The sequence below is a fragment of the Lynx canadensis genome, chromosome C1 (assembly GCF_007474595.2).
Source record: "Lynx canadensis isolate LIC74 chromosome C1, mLynCan4.pri.v2, whole genome shotgun sequence".
NCBI classification, from domain to species: Eukaryota; Metazoa; Chordata; class Mammalia; order Carnivora; family Felidae; genus Lynx; species Lynx canadensis.
In genome coordinates, this window is record NC_044310.1 from 146,800,356 (window position 1) to 146,819,137 (window position 18,782).

The 18,782-nt window shown below is 36.4% G+C and overlaps 1 protein-coding gene across 1 annotated transcript in view; it reads right to left on the minus strand.

Annotated features, from left to right (window-relative positions):
• ACVR1C (activin A receptor type 1C) overlaps nt 1–18,565 on the minus strand; it is a 41,902-nt gene extending 23,337 nt beyond the window's left edge. Inside the window, exon 1 of the mRNA XM_032594154.1 lies at nt 18,337–18,565. Within this exon, the coding sequence (XP_032450045.1) occupies nt 18,337–18,490 (154 nt within the window). The 5' untranslated portion in view covers nt 18,491–18,565. The remainder of the gene's footprint in view (nt 1–18,336) is intronic.
• Nucleotides 18,566–18,782: the final 217 nt, after the last annotated feature.

The following is an 18,782-nucleotide window of genomic DNA, read 5'->3' on the forward strand; positions in this document are numbered from 1 at the left end:
TAAAAGTGTACTGCTCTCGTGAAGGTTAACAGCTCTCAGAGATGTTTATTACAGATGGGCAATGTTTCTACTTTTGTGAACAAATTTACTGATACGAGTTAGTAATAAAAAAAGATTACTCAGCTAGAAAAGGCTAGCAACAACATCCAGAAAGAGCTCCTTAAACACTGAGCAATTTTTAAAGCAAACATTTGTAAAACTATCTTCTAAACCAAATGTTGATTATAATCTCTACAGGAGATAAATGAAGAAGAACTGTAGTCTATACCCAATGAGTCATGGCAAAAGGAAATAGTAGCACAGTTAAGAATACATTTTAATAAGTTACCTTTGATGAGCATATTAGTTTTTTCTAGCAGGTTTTATATTCTTGATCATAGGAGAACGCTTATTATTCAATAATTTCCCATTTGAGATTGTGCCAACTGAAATGCATTCTCCATGTTATAAGCACCTCCATGGTTTGGGCAGAGCTTCATTGTTCATTCATGTTATTTCACTCCTTAGAAAATTAAGTAGAATAGAATGGGAATGGGGAAAAGCACTAACCCAGATGGGTGAGAGCCTAGCTCACAAATATCTCCCCTATATAAGCTCTACAATACATTGAACCAAGACAACAGAGGGAAAGGAAGTATTAGCAAGGCAGGGAGAAGAGAACATTGATCCAGATGAGGTGGAAGATTCTGGACATCTGGAGAGAGTCATGTGAAAGGCAGATGAATGTACAACAATAAGATAAGACAAAAGAACAACAACCGAAAAGAAAGATGGACGGATAGATGCAATACTCAAAATGAAAAGAAAAAGATAATATGGGCACGATCCTCATGATCCCCATGTTTCCTTCCTTGCTGACCTCTTCTCTGTCCTTATTATAAGTTTAAAACTTACTGATGTTTATGAGACTTCTATGACCTTTGAATTAATTAATTTATATCTCCTTAGTATATGCTATTAGCAGGAGATGGCTTAGAACTGAGTTATGGACGTGATCAATTGCTTCAAATGGCCCATACTGACCACTGGCACGGAAATCTTGTAGAATGTCTACGTTCTATGTAAAGACTTTTTTTTTTTTACTGTATTTGAATGACCTTCAAGTGACTAGAAACTAAAACATTATAGTGGAGTGAAGAATAGAAACTCTTTGAGAGTAGAGTGACTGAAGAGATATGCACTGGCTGGACATCTATTGAAAAACAAAATCAGACAAAGAAAACAGAGGTCTCCATCGAACCAAAGTGAATTTTTTGTGAAATTTACAAGGTTAGTGCTCCCTTCCCAGAAGCTGCTGTGGCAAGTAGCATACAGAATTTAAAGAAGATCCAAAAAACCCCTGAAGAAACCCCAGACTAATATTAAAACCACTCCTATTCCTTTTATTAAGGGTTTTTCCCCAACTGAAAAGATACCACCCTGCAAGGTTGTATCCATGAATGTATAAATATCAAGTCTTCAACTGCCTCCCCACAAAAGGGGAAGCATTTCTTCCTCCTGCTTGTAGCCTGTTCTCAGGTAGTAAGCCAACCCAAAAAGACAATGTTCCTTGAGATGCTTTCTGATGGGTCCATTTCTGTCCTGGCACATGGAAGAAATGCCACCACGGTCAACTGAATGATGTGGTCCATCCACCTACCCCATAAACCCTCTATGACACAGGCCTGTGGCATCAGTGAAAAGGCTTTGTTTAGTTTAGTGTAGTTCACAGGCTTCTGGGGCAAAATGTGGAAGTAATGTCTGCAGCTAAACCAAGAGAGAACACACTGCCTCTAAGATTTTCAAAGCTACCTTTTTAACTAGCCCAACAGGAATCATTTCTTTTTCAAAAAACAGAGTGACATGCTAAGCATCGAAAAATCTCCCAAATCTTCATGATGAACCTCCTTTAACCTGCCATTTCAAAACATCATTAAATGTGGATACCATCATTTCAAACATTTGCTTGACGGTAATGAAAATGCATTTTGAATTAGTTTCTTGCTGCTCTCCTAAAAGACTGGATCCAAAGGGATTGCTTTGTATAACTTTGCACTGAGAATGACTCTTGAGAAAAGATCCCAGAAAGTGGGGCACAGTCCACATCCTGATGGAATTTAAACGCTACTAAGGAATACATGATCCATCTGGGGAACAATTCTAAAGCAATTTTGAAAATAAAAAAATATGAAGAAAACTATATAGGAGCAAGGGAAATGGGAGGTAAGAAAAGATCATCATGAAGAATTCTATTCATGATAAATCAGTCTAATATAAAACAGCATGGAACTGCACTTACATGTGGAAAGTCTACACATGTGAAATAGAATGGGTCTCAGTTGCTAAGTCAAAAATACTGGGTGTATTTGTCTAACACTCCTGTGTTAATTCTGTACTCACTAATTGCAGGAAGCCCTCCACTACCTAGAGCTTGTCCTAGCCTACTATTCTTTACAGTGACCCTTACAAATGTCACCAGGAATAATTCAGGCAGAAGTTTATTCAGTTGGATCTCTCCAACATACTCCACTATAGGGAACAGCAAATGGTCATCCTTCTCCACAGAGCAAGAATAATCATGTCAAACAGGTTGTTTCTGATCAACATGAACCTCAAGTACTGAACGAGGGCAGATTTTGTAATCTAGAAATCCAACTGAACAATGAGAAATAGCCTGGAAATCATTTCTGCCTTTTAACAATCAGATGGGCTATTGATGGGCCCTCCACTGTTTAGTGCTCAGTCTAAAAATGGCTACCTGCATACACCGTCTTGTCGGTCTTCTGGAATGATTTCATGATTTTATAGCATGCAGGTTGCACCACACATAAAAATATTTCCTGACAGTTCTTATGTTCCTGGGCTTCTGGGAGTATGTGAGGGACACTGGGTATCTTCAAATCTTCTTTTGTCCACTTTTGTCTCAATTTAAGAAAAATAATGTTTTTATATTTTAAGGATTGAGGAATGTGAGATTGAAGAATATAATCTTTGGCACAGGGAACTTAGAACTTTAACTTAGGCAGAGATGAGATTAATAAAATGTAGAAAGGAGAATTTAAATCAGCTCCACAGTTTTTCTTAATTTCCCCACATGCACCTAAAAATTAGTTTATTCATATGTCATCAAAACACATATTCTCAAATGATACATATTTGTAAAGAAATTAGTTGGTAACTACTCAAGGAATATTTCAGGTTGTTTTTTTTCTTAAGCCAACCCTTTACACGGGAAAAATGAAAGATCCTTGAAAGTAGCACCCGTATCTCCTACCAGTTTCCCCAGCTCATAGCAAAGCCTTGTTCAGAGAAGGTATTTGAAAATACTGACCATGAGGGAGAAGTTACACTTCTCTGTCCTAGAGTTCATGCTAGTATAAATTCTCCCAAAGCAAACACATTCACAGAAAGCAGTTTGTTCACGTGGAAAAGACTGATGTGAGATAATCCTATTTTAACCGAACCCAATGTCCTGTACATGATAATCACACAAAAAGTATTTCAGTAAACAGGTAATAGTATTTACTTAGCATTACTAAGAGAGTAGGGGCTTACATAGTGTGAAATCCTCAATTTAGAACTGGTTATAAATTTTACTTCCAATTTCCCATTACATCCCTATGAACAAAATTTCATAATCGAAATCAGTGTACTTGTTTCCCGAGATAGGAAATGCTTCCTATGTTAAACTTTAAGAGCACTTCTTTGTATGCTTATATTTCATAGCACTTTCCGAAATATAAAAATCAGAGCACCTTTCAGTTTATGGAGGGGAAAAATACCCTGTCTGGCACACCTGTCAGGTGCGCACCGAATCCTCAGAGAATGAGCTATAAATGGATTTGTTCATGTGATGGCAGAACAATTCCACAAGGGGTCCCATGAGTATTTCTCAGCATGGAGATGTCACCTTACACTGACTACTACGGCAATGGATTCGTTTAAAATAGAAAGCCATGATAAAATTGGAAAACAACAATGAATTTTTAAAAGGACTGTAAATAACAAGACTTTAAAATCCCCAAAGAATAATAATATCTGAGCCTGCAATTTTTATAATTATAGCATCCTTTGAAATTATTAATTTTTGATAAATCTAATTCTATGTTTTGGCAGTTTATCTTCCTTCAGATGTAACCCTTTAGTTTGGTTTACATGAAAGTCCAATTTAGACATGTACCTAATCAATAAGCATTGTTTACCTGCTCTGACTGATATAAATAATCAATTTTCCTTTTCTCTTTACACAACTGAGAACAGAACAGGAAGATGAAAATTGTATGGGGGTTAATAAAGCACCCAATATTTTAATGTTGTGTGTGTCTTTTCTTTATTGAAGCCAATTATTTGTAAAGCAAAAAATATAATAGTATTATTAAAATAGTATGTGAAATCTGAAAGGAAATTATTACTACATTTAGCCTTTCAAGCACTGTGAGTTTTAGTAGCAGAATGGGAACAAAGATACCTGGAACTTGAATGTTTTTGATGAATAGTCTATTTCCATATGAAAGGTGGTAATTAGTGTAAGCAAGAACTAAATAGCAATTCCTATCAAAATTAACCCAGTAAATAACCAGTTTCTCTTGCCCAGGTTTCCTAAACTTATCCTAGATGAATTTTCATGGAAAATTTTAGAGTGTTCTTGATGCTGTGTGACATCAGAGATATTTCTCTGAGCATGACTCTGATGTCACCTAGGGTCAGAAGAAATCATTTGTTACAAACTGAAATGCATACATTTTAATAAGGGAGAAAAGTAAGATACAAAATTGTCGAATAACTCAACTATGCTAAAGTAGAAATATATTAAACTATTGATAATGTAAACTTTAGGCCAGTGGGTATAAGCTCACTACATATTGAATGCGTGAATGAATGAATGAATGAATGAAAAAACAGGGAAAGCCCATGTCCACTAAGGAAGAATGACTTGCTTCTCAGTTTTAACCAACTGATAAATGAGGAAAACCTCAAGAAAGCCATAACTGATTTTTCAAAGACAAGCCAGATATCTAGAACTTTTATATTAAGATTCTTAATTTTTAACAATGTTAAGAAATATGTTTCTTTCCTTTTCCAGAAACTGTAGGTCAATCAAAACCTGTCTGTTGACTGGATACAACCCATATGCAGGTAGAACTCTGGATGACTTGTTTTGTTGTTTCTATATTCATTAGAATTGGGTTTCATTACAAATAACAGAGGAAACCAGACAAGTTTCCTTTTCTTTTTCATGTAAAAGAAACTTGAAGATGTTGAAGATGTCCAATGTTAGTAGGGTGACACCATGAAGTTTTCAGTCAGGCCCCTGTCAGTTCCCTTGTTGCCACCCCTGTGGTGCAGCCATCACCCTCATGGTCCAAGGCAGCCACTAAAACTCTAACCTTTACATCCAGGCAGTGTGATGGATGGTGGCATAATAACGTGCCAGTTCTGTTTCAACAGGTCTTCTCAGAAGTTCTTCTAAACACTGCCACTCATCTCATTTGCCAGAACCTAATCATATGGCCACACTTCTCTGTAAGAGCAGTGGAAAATATTGTCTGTTAGGAGGACAGCTATATAATCTGCTGGAAGTCTAGGTCCTGCTTCTAAATGGGTATTGGGGGAATCTAGATGTCTTTGAAACACTTATCTATAGACACAGTAACCATTGATCTATTGGATTTTTTGGTTAGAAAGAGAACATATGTGCAAAACAAAAACCAAGTCAGACAGTACTGTACAAGAGTTACTAAAGAAAGAGCTACATCATGTCTTCAGCTGCTCAATACTCCAAAATCAACTCAGACGTTAGTAGAATGTGCAACCTCCCATTAACTTGCCTATATGCAAACATTACTTGGAAACTTGATGTTTGTTGTGAAATATAATGAATAAACAGAAAAGTCCATACATTATCTAGGTTGAGTATAAAAAGAATTATAAACTCCCACACATCACGTCCCTCCTCATCTCCCCGCCTTTTCTTCCACTCTGAGATACCCCCACATGATCACAACCTTTTTCCTTCCCCAAGGGTAACCCTTACCCTGATTTGCAAAATAATGATTTCCTTGCCCTTGTACTATGGTTCCCAGATCCCTTTTCTTACATGGCTCCAGGCTAATATTGGCATATCTGTATACATGTTCATGAATCAGAATGGCTTGAAATTTTCCTTTCTTATACTGGCTTTGTTGGGTTTGATATCAAGGTTATGAATAAAATGAGTGAAGGAATGTCTCCTCTTTGTCTACATTTTAGAAGAGTTTGTGTGAGAGTTCTCTGTTCCTGGAAGTGTATCAAAATTTCCTAGTAGAGCCTCTTTTCTAGTAGAACTTTGAAATTTTCTTTCTGGGAATATTTTTTACTACTTTTTAAAAACTTCTGATTCAAATTCTTTACTGTCATAAGACTATTCAGGTTTGGCATATTATAATTTTCTAAAAATTAGGTTGTTCGTAAACCATCTTGTTTCAACTCTATATAGTCTCACTAATTATTTTACCTAATTGTTTTATCACTTACCAAGACTGTGGCATATTAAAACCTCCCTCTGAGATTGTGGACATCTCTATTTCTCCTTATAGATCTCTAAGTATTTTCTTTATTTTTGAGTCCCATTGTTAAGTACATAGAAATTTAAATTCATTAAGAATCCCTGGTAAGTTGAAACTTTAGTCACTATAAAGTTACTTCTTAACTCTAGTAATTTTTTTTGCATTAAAGTTAATTTTGTCTGGCATTAATATAAATAAACCAATATTTTTGTTTGTTTAATATATGTATGGTATATGTTTTCTATCAAAACAATTTCACATTTCTGTAAATTTTCATTTATCAAGACATTTTTAAAACGACATTTAATTGGATCTGTTTTCTCCAACTTAGTATCCTTTGTTTAGTCTATTTACATTAAATTAATTATATTTAATTATTACTAACATTTGGATACTTTCTTATTGTCACATCTGTTGTGTGCTTCTTTCTCTCGCTTTTTTTTTTTTTTTTACTACTTTTGGATAATTTTTATTGTTCTGTTTCCCATTGTAGATTAGAAGGTACATAGTCACATTCTACTCTTTCAGAAATAATTTAGCAATTACAACAGGGACATTTCAAAGCATAAAGATTAACAATATATTTACCTTTCTCCTAGACAAAAACAAGGCCCTTGGAAAATTTTATTCCATTTAACCTTCTTGACATACATAGTATATAAAAAATAGTATTCTATGTTGAATGACCATTTTATCTTATTTTTTTTAAACCTCAAAAGACACCATTGCTGTTGTAGATTAATGTTGTTTAGAATCAGTGACATATTTATCACTTTCTTTGCCTTTCATTCCTCCCTGCATATCAGAACTTTGGTATAGTTTCTTTATGCCTGAAGTACACCCTTAGAGTTTCCTTTATCAAAGAGTTTGATAATGTTAAACTCACCTATTTGTGTTACTTTGAAAATGTCTTTTGCTAAACCTCATTCTTTAAAGATAGTTTTTCTAGGTAGTATTCTGGGTTACCAATTCTTTTCTTTTAGAATATTGAAGATAAAATTCCACTTTTCTCTTTTTACTTTTTGCCTGAAAAGACAATGCCAGTTCTTCTGAACTCCTTTGAATTTCATTTACCTTTTTGTCTGTCAACTTGTAGGATTTCACTTTGTCTTTGGTGTTCTGTAGTTTTACTAAGCTATGTCCAGGTTTAGGTATCTTTTTATTCCTCCTCTTGATAGTCACTGGATTTCTTAGATTTGTAGATTGGTGTTCATCAATTCTGGAAATTCTGAGCTGTTACTTCTGCAGACTGCTTTTGCCCAAACCTTTATCTCCTCTCCTATGGACCACGATAGAAAGCCACATGTTAAATCTTCTTATGTGTTCCTCTCTTTGTCATCCTCTTGTCCATATTTTCCATCATGTATTCTCTGTATAACTGCATACAAAATAACTTCTTCTGACCAGTATTTCAGATCCCTAATTCTCTCCATAGCTCTTTATATTCTATCTAATTGTTGTTAAACCTATCCATTAAGTTTTCAATTTTTATTATATTTTTAATTTTAAAAAGTTTTATTTTGTTCTTGTTCAAATCTAGTAGGTCACTTTTTTATAATCCTCTATCCTCTAAAAATATTTCCAAATTTGCCTTATGTTTTTTTTTTAAACTTAGAAGAATATTTGATCTATATTTATTTTCTGAGAATTCCAATATATGAAACCTTTGTGATCTTTCTGCTGTGTGTTCTCTTATGCTGGCTCATGCATGCTGCCTTGCATACCTGTATGCTTGGGATGCTTATTCTTCACAAGGTACTGCTCATGTCCTTGCAAAAGGGTCTGTTTTGTCTGGTTGAGACCTAACATTAAAGTCCCTTCCTCTAGAGAGTTGGTACTTTTTTCTAGACACTTTGGTGCACCAATGGTCTGGGACTAGCTTAAAGAAAGTTCTTCCTCTGAAGAGTCCCTGTACCACTCATGCAATGGGAACTTGGGCCTAAAATCCATGTGATGTCCAGGCTATGATCACAGCTTCACCAGAACAGGTTTTTTATTTGTCTTTTATTTTTCCTGCTCTGCTTAGTTAAAAGCCCAAACCTCCTCCCTGGGGTTAGAAGGAGATGGGTTTATATCTGGTTTAAACTTGCAGTAAGGAAAGAGACCTTCGATATCTCTGCTCAACATGGTGGCTTCTATTAGATGATTCAGTTTGAGCAAATCACGTTTCTTGACCTTTGCTATCCTTCAAGCTTGACATCCCTGATAACAAAACCTTTTAACAAAAATTTTAACAAAGGCTTAACGAAACCTGATAAAATTTTCCTTATTAGAAAAAGCATACACACATGAGGAAAAAAGTATCAGAAAGTTATATAATAATGTTTTAAACAATAAGGTTGTTTACCAATTCCCATAAGAATAAATCTGGAAATAGGCTGGTGACATTGTTGAGTCTCTTTGTTAATGAATCATAGAATCAATCTACTTCCAGATTTCCTACCATGTTGAGTTAGTGAACTCCCTTATTAAGACATTATTATCTAAGTTTCTGATACTTTTAGTTGAAAACAGCTTGACTGATACATCACTCTTACAACTTATGCAAATCTAGTGGGCGGGAAAAAATGGTTGTTTTAATTGGCATCTCTCCAGCTATTAGTGATGTTGAACATCTTTTTGATACTTGACCATTTAGAATATTCTCTTCTGTAAAATCTGTTTGTGTCTCTTACCCATTTTTCCCTTTAGTGCTCTCTCTCCTTCTCTCTTTCCACTCTTGCCATGCACACGCACACACGCATGCACACGCACATGAGCTCTTTAACTTCCCATAGTTCCTACCTTTTCCCAGTCACACATGTGGCAAATATTTCTATCCCATATTTAACTTATCTTCAGTTTTATTTATGTTATCTTTCATTACTCATTTTTATTTTAGTTTGCATGCAGTTATATCTCTTTTCCTTTTATAACAGTTGGATTTCCTGTCTTATTTAAAAACAGCTTCCATACTATAAAGTCATAAAAATCTTTTTTTCTAAATTTTCCTCTGACATTTAAATTGTTTTATATTTCACAATTAGATATTTAATCAAGCTGTAATTTATTTTTGTATATGGTATGACACTGTGGTACAGCCCTGTTTTCTTCCAGATGGATAGATAATTATGCCAGCATCATTTCAAAAATAAACTATCCTGGAATTTCCATTTCTGCCAAGTTACACTTTAGATGTCCACAGAAGCCCTTCTTGGTACAGCACACAAAAATGCTGAATAAAATATAAATGAAAAACTTTTTTTCTATTACGTGATTAAGCTGGTGAGAAAAGAAATGAATTGCTCAGAGCCACAAATAAAGTGAAAATCCAAAGAGGCGCTTGAGCACTTGGGCTGCTATTTACCCTGGAAGCATCTGCCAGCTCCTGGTGGTTACATGCTTAGTTTACCAGATTGTAGCACAAGATCAGGAGATAAAACTTGGTTCCTGAGACAGGGAAGGGCCAGATCAGAGACCCTCATATAAATCAGGCAACTATGAATGGCATTAAATTGAAAATAAAACAGTGTTCTGCAGACAAAGACAGGGTGTCCTCTATGTGTGTGTCTCAACCTTGACTTTGGTATAGCAAAAAAGAAAAAATATATCTTCAAGTGTTTCTTACCCCAAGTGTGTACCATAGGCAGGCTTGGAGCCTTAATTCATATTACATGTTGCCCAAAATAAACCTAATCAAAACACTGAATGGGTTTTGGTTGGTAACACCCCCAGATACCTAGTGGAAGCCAATGTAAATCTTCTCTGGAGGAATATATTTTATATATATATATATATATATATATATAATTTATTGTCAAATTGGTTTCCATACAACACCAAGTGCTCATCCTGGAGGAACATATTTTAAATACAGGCTCCAAAAATTTCCTCCACATAAGGTTCCCCAAAACCTGAGCTCACATTCAAAAATCACAAAACACATGAGGAAAGTAGCCATCAAAATATGAGTCAGCAAAATAAAATCCTAGCACATTCAAACTCGCAGAAACTGTAGATATTAAAATTATCAGATGCAAACATTAGGAAATAACAGGGGAAAGATTTCAAGAGGCATAGAGAAGAGATACAGAAGGCCCAGCTCACACAGACTCGGGGAAGGAATTGTGAAAAGTGAGGAGAACTTATTAGAAGGCTCCCAGATCAAAGCCATCGTACATACACCCATTGTACATACATATCCAATGTGAATGGAACTTTTTCATCTATTATTGTTTGTGTGCCTTACCTGGATCCCCCAGCGCCGCCCCCACCACCAAGGGCACACCAATTTGTGTCAACAAGTCTTTTATTTTTGAAATAGAAATATTCTTGAAGAGTTAAGAATTTACTCTTTACTTTTTTAAAGATGTTTATTTTTTGAGAGAGAGAACACATGTACATGCATGGGGGAGGGGCAGGAGAGGTAGAGAAAGAGAATTCCAAGCAGGCTCAGAGCTGTCATCACAGAGCCCAACATAGGGCTGGTGTTGAATGGTGAGATCATGACCTGAGCCAAAATCAAGAGTGGGATGCTTAACCAACTGAGCCAGTTACCCCGTATCATTTACTTTCAAAGGTAAATTTTTCCCACTCAGTGGCTTCGCTCCTAAATTCAGAGGAAGCTGAGAGTGGGCAATCTGCAGGAGTTATGACGCAAGAAGTTTCCTGAAGCCTGGGAGTACTAAGTTAAAGTCAGAGCTGGAGTCTGGAGTCAGAACAAGAAAAGTAGCATCCAGAAAGGAAAGAGGATATTTTTGGAACTGAAGGTAGCTATTCTTATCTGGTCTAAAAATAAACAAGAAGAATACATTAGACAGGGTACATTACATAAAGTATATGTTTCTCTTGTTTAACTGATTTGCACAATCTATATTTAATTTTTAAATATTCAGTACTACACTTGTTTTGTAAAAATAATGACATATTTGCTGTTAGTAGAAACGTACTCAAAGTACTAGTCAAATAAATGGCTGTTTTTGGAAATGGATGTTGCCTTTCAAGTTTTACATAGGGAAAAAAAAGCCTCTAAATATTTGTGATAATACTAGAACTTGGAAGGTCACTCCAGTGACATCAAAGATACCAGCTTCAATAAGCTTCAGGGAAGGGAAGAAAGTTTTCTAATATTATATCTCCATCAAACTATAAAACTGTTTCTATAAAAAAAAAGTATGATTAACTCCTAAAAATTAAACCCATGTGCAGTGTCACAGGAGAAAGTATGTTTTTTAAGGGCAAATGATTGAATTTAATGTGATCTAAGTCAATCTTGCTTGCAATGATCTAAATTAATTCTACTTAAATCTAATACAACTTAGTATAAAAAATGAATGGGTAAAAGATTTTTAAAGGCCATTTAGAAAAAAAAAATTTTTAAATTTTTAACGTTTATTTATTTTTGAGACAGAGAGAGATAGAGCATGAACGGGGGAGGGTCAGAAAGAGAGGGAGACACAGAATCTGAAAACAGGCTCCAGGCTCTGAGCTGTCAGCACAGAGCCCGACGCGGGGCTCGAACTCACAGACTGTGAGATCATGACCTGAGCCGAAGTCGGCCGCTTAACTGACTGAGCCACCCAGGCGCCCCAAGTGTTTATTTATTCTTGAGAGACAAGAGTGTGAGCAGGGGAGGGGCAGAGAGAGAGGGAGACACAGAATCCGAAACAGGCTCCAGGCTCTGAGCTGTCAGCACAGAGCCCGACGCAGGGCTCAAACTCACGGACCGCGAGATCATGACCTGAGCCAAAGTCAGACACTTAACCAACTGAGCCACCAAGGCGCCCCAGAAGGAAAACATTTGAGATTAAAACAGTAACTAGATTCTTAATAGATTTTTGTACTAGTAAATTAAAATAATAAGTGTCCCTGCTCCATTTTAAATTACCACATTTTCAAATACCAACTAAAGTGGTGTTTTTTGAACTGTGAACAACCTATTAGTAGGGTCTGACCAGCGTTTTTACTTGAGGAAAATGCATAGGGTACCTCACAGAAAGGGTAAGAATGTTTTGTAAAAGTCTTGTTTCAGTAGAGTTTGCATGCAGGTTGGGGGAAATTGTATAAAATGTATTTCTTTCTGTGTGTCTCAGTGGAAACATATATAAAAGCCACTAGTCTGGGTGCCTGGGTGGCTCAATCCGTTAAGCATCTGACTCTTGATCTCGGCTCAAGTCATGACCTCAAGGTTCCCGAGTTCTAGCCCTACATTGGGCTCTGCCCTGTCAGTGCAGAGCCTGATTGGGATTCTCTCTCCCTCTCTCCCTGCCCCTCCCCCTCTCGCCTGAATTCTCTCTCTCTCTCTCTCTCTCTCTCTCTCAAAAATAAAATAAATAAACTTGGGGCACCTGGATGGCTCAGTCAGTTAAGCGTCCAACTTCAGCTCAGGTCATGATCTCACAGTATGTGGGTTCCAGCCCCGTGTCTGGCTCTGTGCTGACTGCTTGCTCAGAGCCTGGAGCCTGCTTCGGATTCTGTGTCTCCCTCTCTCCCTGTCCCTCCACCACACATGCCTTGTCTCTCTCTGTCTCAAAAATAAATAAACATTAAAAAAATAAATAAAAATAAAATAAATAAACTTTAAAAAAAAGGCCACTAGTCTAAGGTTTTAGGAATTAGAGCCAAACACTTCAAAAGGATTTTTAGGAGGGAAAGAGCGAGCGCCTATAGTTCTCCAATTGCTGAGTTACAATCGCACAAGCAGAGGGAGGAAGGGAGAGAGAAAAAGTCCAGGTCTGTGTTCAAGGCAGGAATTTTATCACAAAGAAACAAAGCAAGAGGCCAATTGTTACAGGACTTAAGCACAGAAGAGCATCAACTGAAATATCACAAACCTTGGTTACTACACCTACATCAAGTCACTACCCAGAAACGGCCCCATAGTCTGGAGTGCTGGGTGAAAGAACCAAAGAGCCAAGGATCCGCTTGACTTTCAGAGGAACCAAAAAGGGAAGTCCAGATTTTTCTGTATCTCTTCTGGTCACCTCCATACGTTTCCTTCCCCATTTTGCCCGTTAATGTGATGTAGAGCACTAACACCGTAGAAATGTCACACTGCTTATTTTTCAGAGTGCTTTTATACATTTCATGTATACGTAACCATATTTGAAATGGACAAATCCCTACTAGCCAGAGCAGGGGATATCAATCACGCTCACTGATGACATGAGAACAGTGGCGTTGTTGGCACGGCCTGTGTTCAGTGCTCAGCCTGGAAGTCCCTTTCCAAACAGCTGCTGCTCCAAATACAGCTAATAACCGTTTGGTGCTGCCTCACAGACAGAACGACCCGACCCAAGATGCCTGCGTATACAATCCTATTCAATTTAATGTCAATTTACCATACAATGTCGCTAAAAGAAAAAAGTTCTTAGTTTAAGAAATTTGAATTGAGTAAATGTCACAGAGCATTTTTTGTAGACATATTAATTACTGGCAAGACAACACGTATATTCCCTGTTATAAGTTAAATTTGGAAATCAATGAATGTAGTCCATCACATCAATAGACTAAAGAAGAAAAGTCTTGCTATAATCTCAAGAAATTCAAGAAAATACTTGAAAAAAATTAATATTCATTTAGGATTAAAAAGACCTCCCCCAAACTACGAATTAAAGCAAATTTCATCAGTTCATAACAGGAATCTCAAAAACCTACAGTTAAAATCATACTTAATGGTAAAAGAGAGAGTGGTAATGAGTAATACTCAATACTCATTACTCATACCTAATGGTAAAAGAACATTCACTCCTAGGACCAAGAAAAAGGCAAGGATCTTCACTCTTAGCACTCCTATTCGTCAACGTATTAGCGGTCCTAGCCAGTGCAAAAAAGCAAGAAAAATAAATAAAATGCAAACAGATCAGAATGGAAGATGCAAAATTGTCTGTATTCACAGATAAGATGATTGCGTATGTAGAAAATGTCAAATAATTTTTTAAAGAGCTACTAGCACTAAAATAATGTGCTTTGGCAAGCTTGTCGGAAATAAGGTCAATATACAAAATTAATTTCATTTTCATATACTGACAATTAACAGAGATATTAAAAATAGCATCCAAAAACATGTGCTACTTAGGGATAAATTCAAGAAAATACACATGAGACCTGTTTCTTGACAAGCACAAGACACTGCTAAGAGTAACTGAAGAAAAACTCAATAAATGAGGAAACATGCTATGTTCATGGATCAAAGGATTTAATATTGTTAACATGACTGTTTTCTTCAAATAATCTATATATTCAACTCAATCTAATAAAAATCTCAGCATGTGCTTTTGTAAGAACTGTCAAATCAATTCTAAAATGGAAATGCAAATGCAAAGGATTCAGAAGATCCAAATCAATTTTAAAAAAGAACAAATTTGGAGTGGTCACACGACTTGATTTTAATACTTACTACAAAGCTACACTAATAAAGGAAGTTTAATAGCGATATAAATAGAGACATCCATAACCCTCGAACAGAATAAAGAGGCCCGAAATATACCCACATATATATGGTCATTTTATGTTCAAAGTGCCAAAGTAATTGAAAGGATAGATTTTTCAACAAATGATGCTGGAAAAACTTCATCTCTATATAAAAAAATAAATTTCACCTAAATCTCACAGAGTAAGAAAAATTAAGTTTAAACTGATGCAGGCCTAAATGATTCTGAGGTGTTAAAATTTCTGGAAGAAATTATGTTTCTGGAAGAAACGTAAAAGAAAATATTTATGAACTTTGCATAAAGACTTCTTCAATTAGGACGTGAAACATATGAAACATAAAAATAAAAATATGTAATCCATCAGTTTGTAATCTACTCTGCAAAAGACACATTCAAGAAAACAAAATGGCAATCCACAGAATGGGAGAAAATAGTCAGAATACACATATCTGATAAAGGACTGGTTTCCATATATATAATGAAGCTATACTTTCAACCATAGGAAGGTAACCCAATGTTTTTAATGTGAGAAAGATTCGACATTTATAAAGGCAGATATGCAACTGTCCAATATGCACATAAAAATAATTGAACACCATTACCCATCAGGGAAATGCAAATTAAAACCTCAATGAAATACTACTACACAATCACTTGAATAGCTAAAATTAAAAAAAAAACAAAACTGATTGTAACACGTGATTGTAAAAGAATGGACCAAATGGAACTATCATCATACATTTCTGCTAGGGATGTAAAACTGTACAATTTCAAAACTACTTGGGAGATAATATTTGTAAAATGAACAGATACTCATCATATGATCCTATAATTCTGCTCTTAGATATTTTCTCACAAGAAAAAAAAACATATCCAAAAACTTGTACATTAACGTTCACAGCACCTTTATCAACAATCCCCACATGGAAACCACCTGAACACTCATCAGTAGGCGAACAGGTAAAACAGCCATAGGAGATCCATAGAATGGGATATCACCCCACAGTAAAAAAGGAACAAGCTACTAATACATCCAACAACATGAATACATCTCAAAAACATTCTGAGTGAAAGAAGCCAAATGCAAAACAATATCTTCCATAAGGACTCCTTTTTTTGCGAAACTCTGGGAAAAAACAAATCTAGTCTACACTGACAGAAAAGAGATCAGTCGTCTAGCCCTAGTCAAAATGAGGATTGACTGAGAACATTTTGAGGTGATGGAAATGTGATAGTGGTTACATGGGGTATGTGTGTGTCAAAGCTCATCAAACCATACAATCAAATTGTGTGCATTTCATTATATCCCAACTGTACCTCAATAACATTGATTTTTGAAACAGATTGGTTCCTACCTGGACTTCAGGGTGGAACATAAGCTTCTCGGTAGTTAGCAGAGTTTATAGTTGGGCTGGAGAGGACCTACATTCTAGCTGCACTAAGTATCTTTAATTTGCCCAACTGCACATGAGCCAGGTTATCCTCGAAGACCGTTTGTTGCTGTCAAAATACTGTCTTGTGCCCATTTGACTGGCAGAACCTGGTCTTGTGGGTAATTCAATATTGGGAAGACACATCAAAGATGCCATGGCCACAGGCTAATGCGGAGACCTACCTCCCCCTCCTTAATCTTTTGGATCTTGGTCATGGGAAGACAGCATAAGGTAGAGGCTCGAGCCTTCACTTCACTTCAGCGTGTCTTGGGCCCACAGATAACCATGGGAGAAAGTCTAAGGGAAGAAAAGTACCCAGCATAGATGCCAGATCACCACCAAATCAAGGATGTCTATGGAACCTGAGACAGAGAGAATAAATGTGGTCTAAAAAATCAAGACTGCAAGTAGCCTTGGGGATGAAATATGCCAAGCATGGCTTCTTCTGCAGTATATAGGATAAAGCTCTAGAACAGTGTTTCCCAAAGAGTGGGACAAATACCAGTGGTGGCACATGTCCCTCAGAAATGATTCTAAGGGTTCTTGAACCGACTTGGAGTGGTCAGCAAACGCAATTTAAATAACATTGAATCACATGATATTTTCTCTCTAGTTCTCTCAGTGTTTCTGTATTATCAAAAAGCCTCATTTGGGGCCAGTATGTCTATAACATCACATTCTTCTCTCTTTTAAACAAAAAGACATACAAAATACCTAACTGAAATACAGTAGCTATTTTTTGTTTATGTGCATAGTTATCTTTTGCTTACACTAAGTAAACTGGTTTCTCATTTGTGGTAGTGATGCCAAGTTTCCGCATCAAATAAATGTCCTTCAGTAAAAAAGGGGGACAGTGAATTTATACAAAAAAAACGGGTTAAAAATACTACAGTAGAATATTGATATAGTGATACAGGAACACCTGAGGCTGCATAACAGTACCTTAACATGTTGCTTTGTAAGGAAGACTATATACCTGCGTGTAGATATAAACACATCAGTAAGCACTGAATTATTACCAAATTGATAAATATGAAAGAAAACCCACGACAGAACATTTTCATGTCATAAACTGGCTTGTGGTTTTAGTGACTTGCCCCTTAATATCCCCCAAAGTGAGGGGCGCCTGGGTGGCGCAGTCGGTTAAGCGTCCGACTTCAGCCAGGTCACGATCTCGTGGTCCGTGAGTTCGAGCCCCGCGTCAGGCTCTGGGCTGATGGCTCAGAGCCTGGAGCCTGTTTCTGATTCTGTGTCTCCCTCTCTCTCTGCCCCTCCCCCGTTCATGCTCTGTCTCTCTCTGTCCCAAAAATAAATAAACGTTGAAAAAAAAAATTAAAAAAAAAAAAAAATATCCCCCAAAGTGGCAGATTCCACGTTGCTGATAAAAGACGAGATTCAGATTTTCTGTGTCTTGTAAATTAGGAGAGGACACCACGAAATTGGGGAAAAGGCAGGAATATATGTGCACAATAATGAAGAGTCACATTCCATTCTACCTCCATCTTCTTGCTCATGAGTGCTTGCTCTCGAGTGCAGGCAGGCAGGCAAAGAAGGTACGCAGAAGGTGCCCATGAAAAGATTTTGTCTCCATAGAAGTCAGCAATCTACTATTTTTAGTTTTGCTCTCTTTTCTCTTTTTTTTTCTTGGTATACATTTTAATTTCTTTCCTTTACAAGAATCCATACAAATGGACATTTTACTTTAGGTCCATTAATCACTTCTGAAAATACAACTCACATGGACAAACGTCACAATTGTTATGCTGTTGTCAGTGTTTTGATAGTCTTGTGCAATTAAAAAAAAATCCACTTCAGCTGTGCTCTAGAGAATATTACCAGTCAAATAAGGAGGGAACTGTAAAACAGATTTTCTTATTTAAAGAAACATCCAACAGTTTGATTTCTAGCAGGCTTCTAATTTCCCAATAGTAAAATTACATTTGGGATGAACAAAGATAAATGCCTTACCTTTTGGAAGGTGCAGTGTTATGTTGTTGCAAAAATCTGTGAAGCAGCATTCAGTTTTGGTAACATTGTTGGAACTATGACAGAAGACTTGAGCATTCAACTCTGGGAGAGAGACACAGGACTTGATCACCTGTTCTTTCCCATTGGTTAGCATAACCGAGGCCCAGCATGCTCCTTCAGTTTGGCAGGTAAAGTTTGAAGAGTCACACAAAAGACATACACACTTCAATCCTGGAAGTGTAAGGCAGAAAGCTTGAAGATACAGAAAACATCATGCAAATTTATTTCATAATACTTGAGTACAAGAGTTCAATCTTAATGAAAATTGAGGTAGCGTTTAAATGAACAGCATTGGGCAAACACATGCTCCCACTGTTAGTACCTCTCAGTCATGTGTTTTATTAAATAGGAGGCCCAAATCATCCTTTATTATTACTTGTATTTTT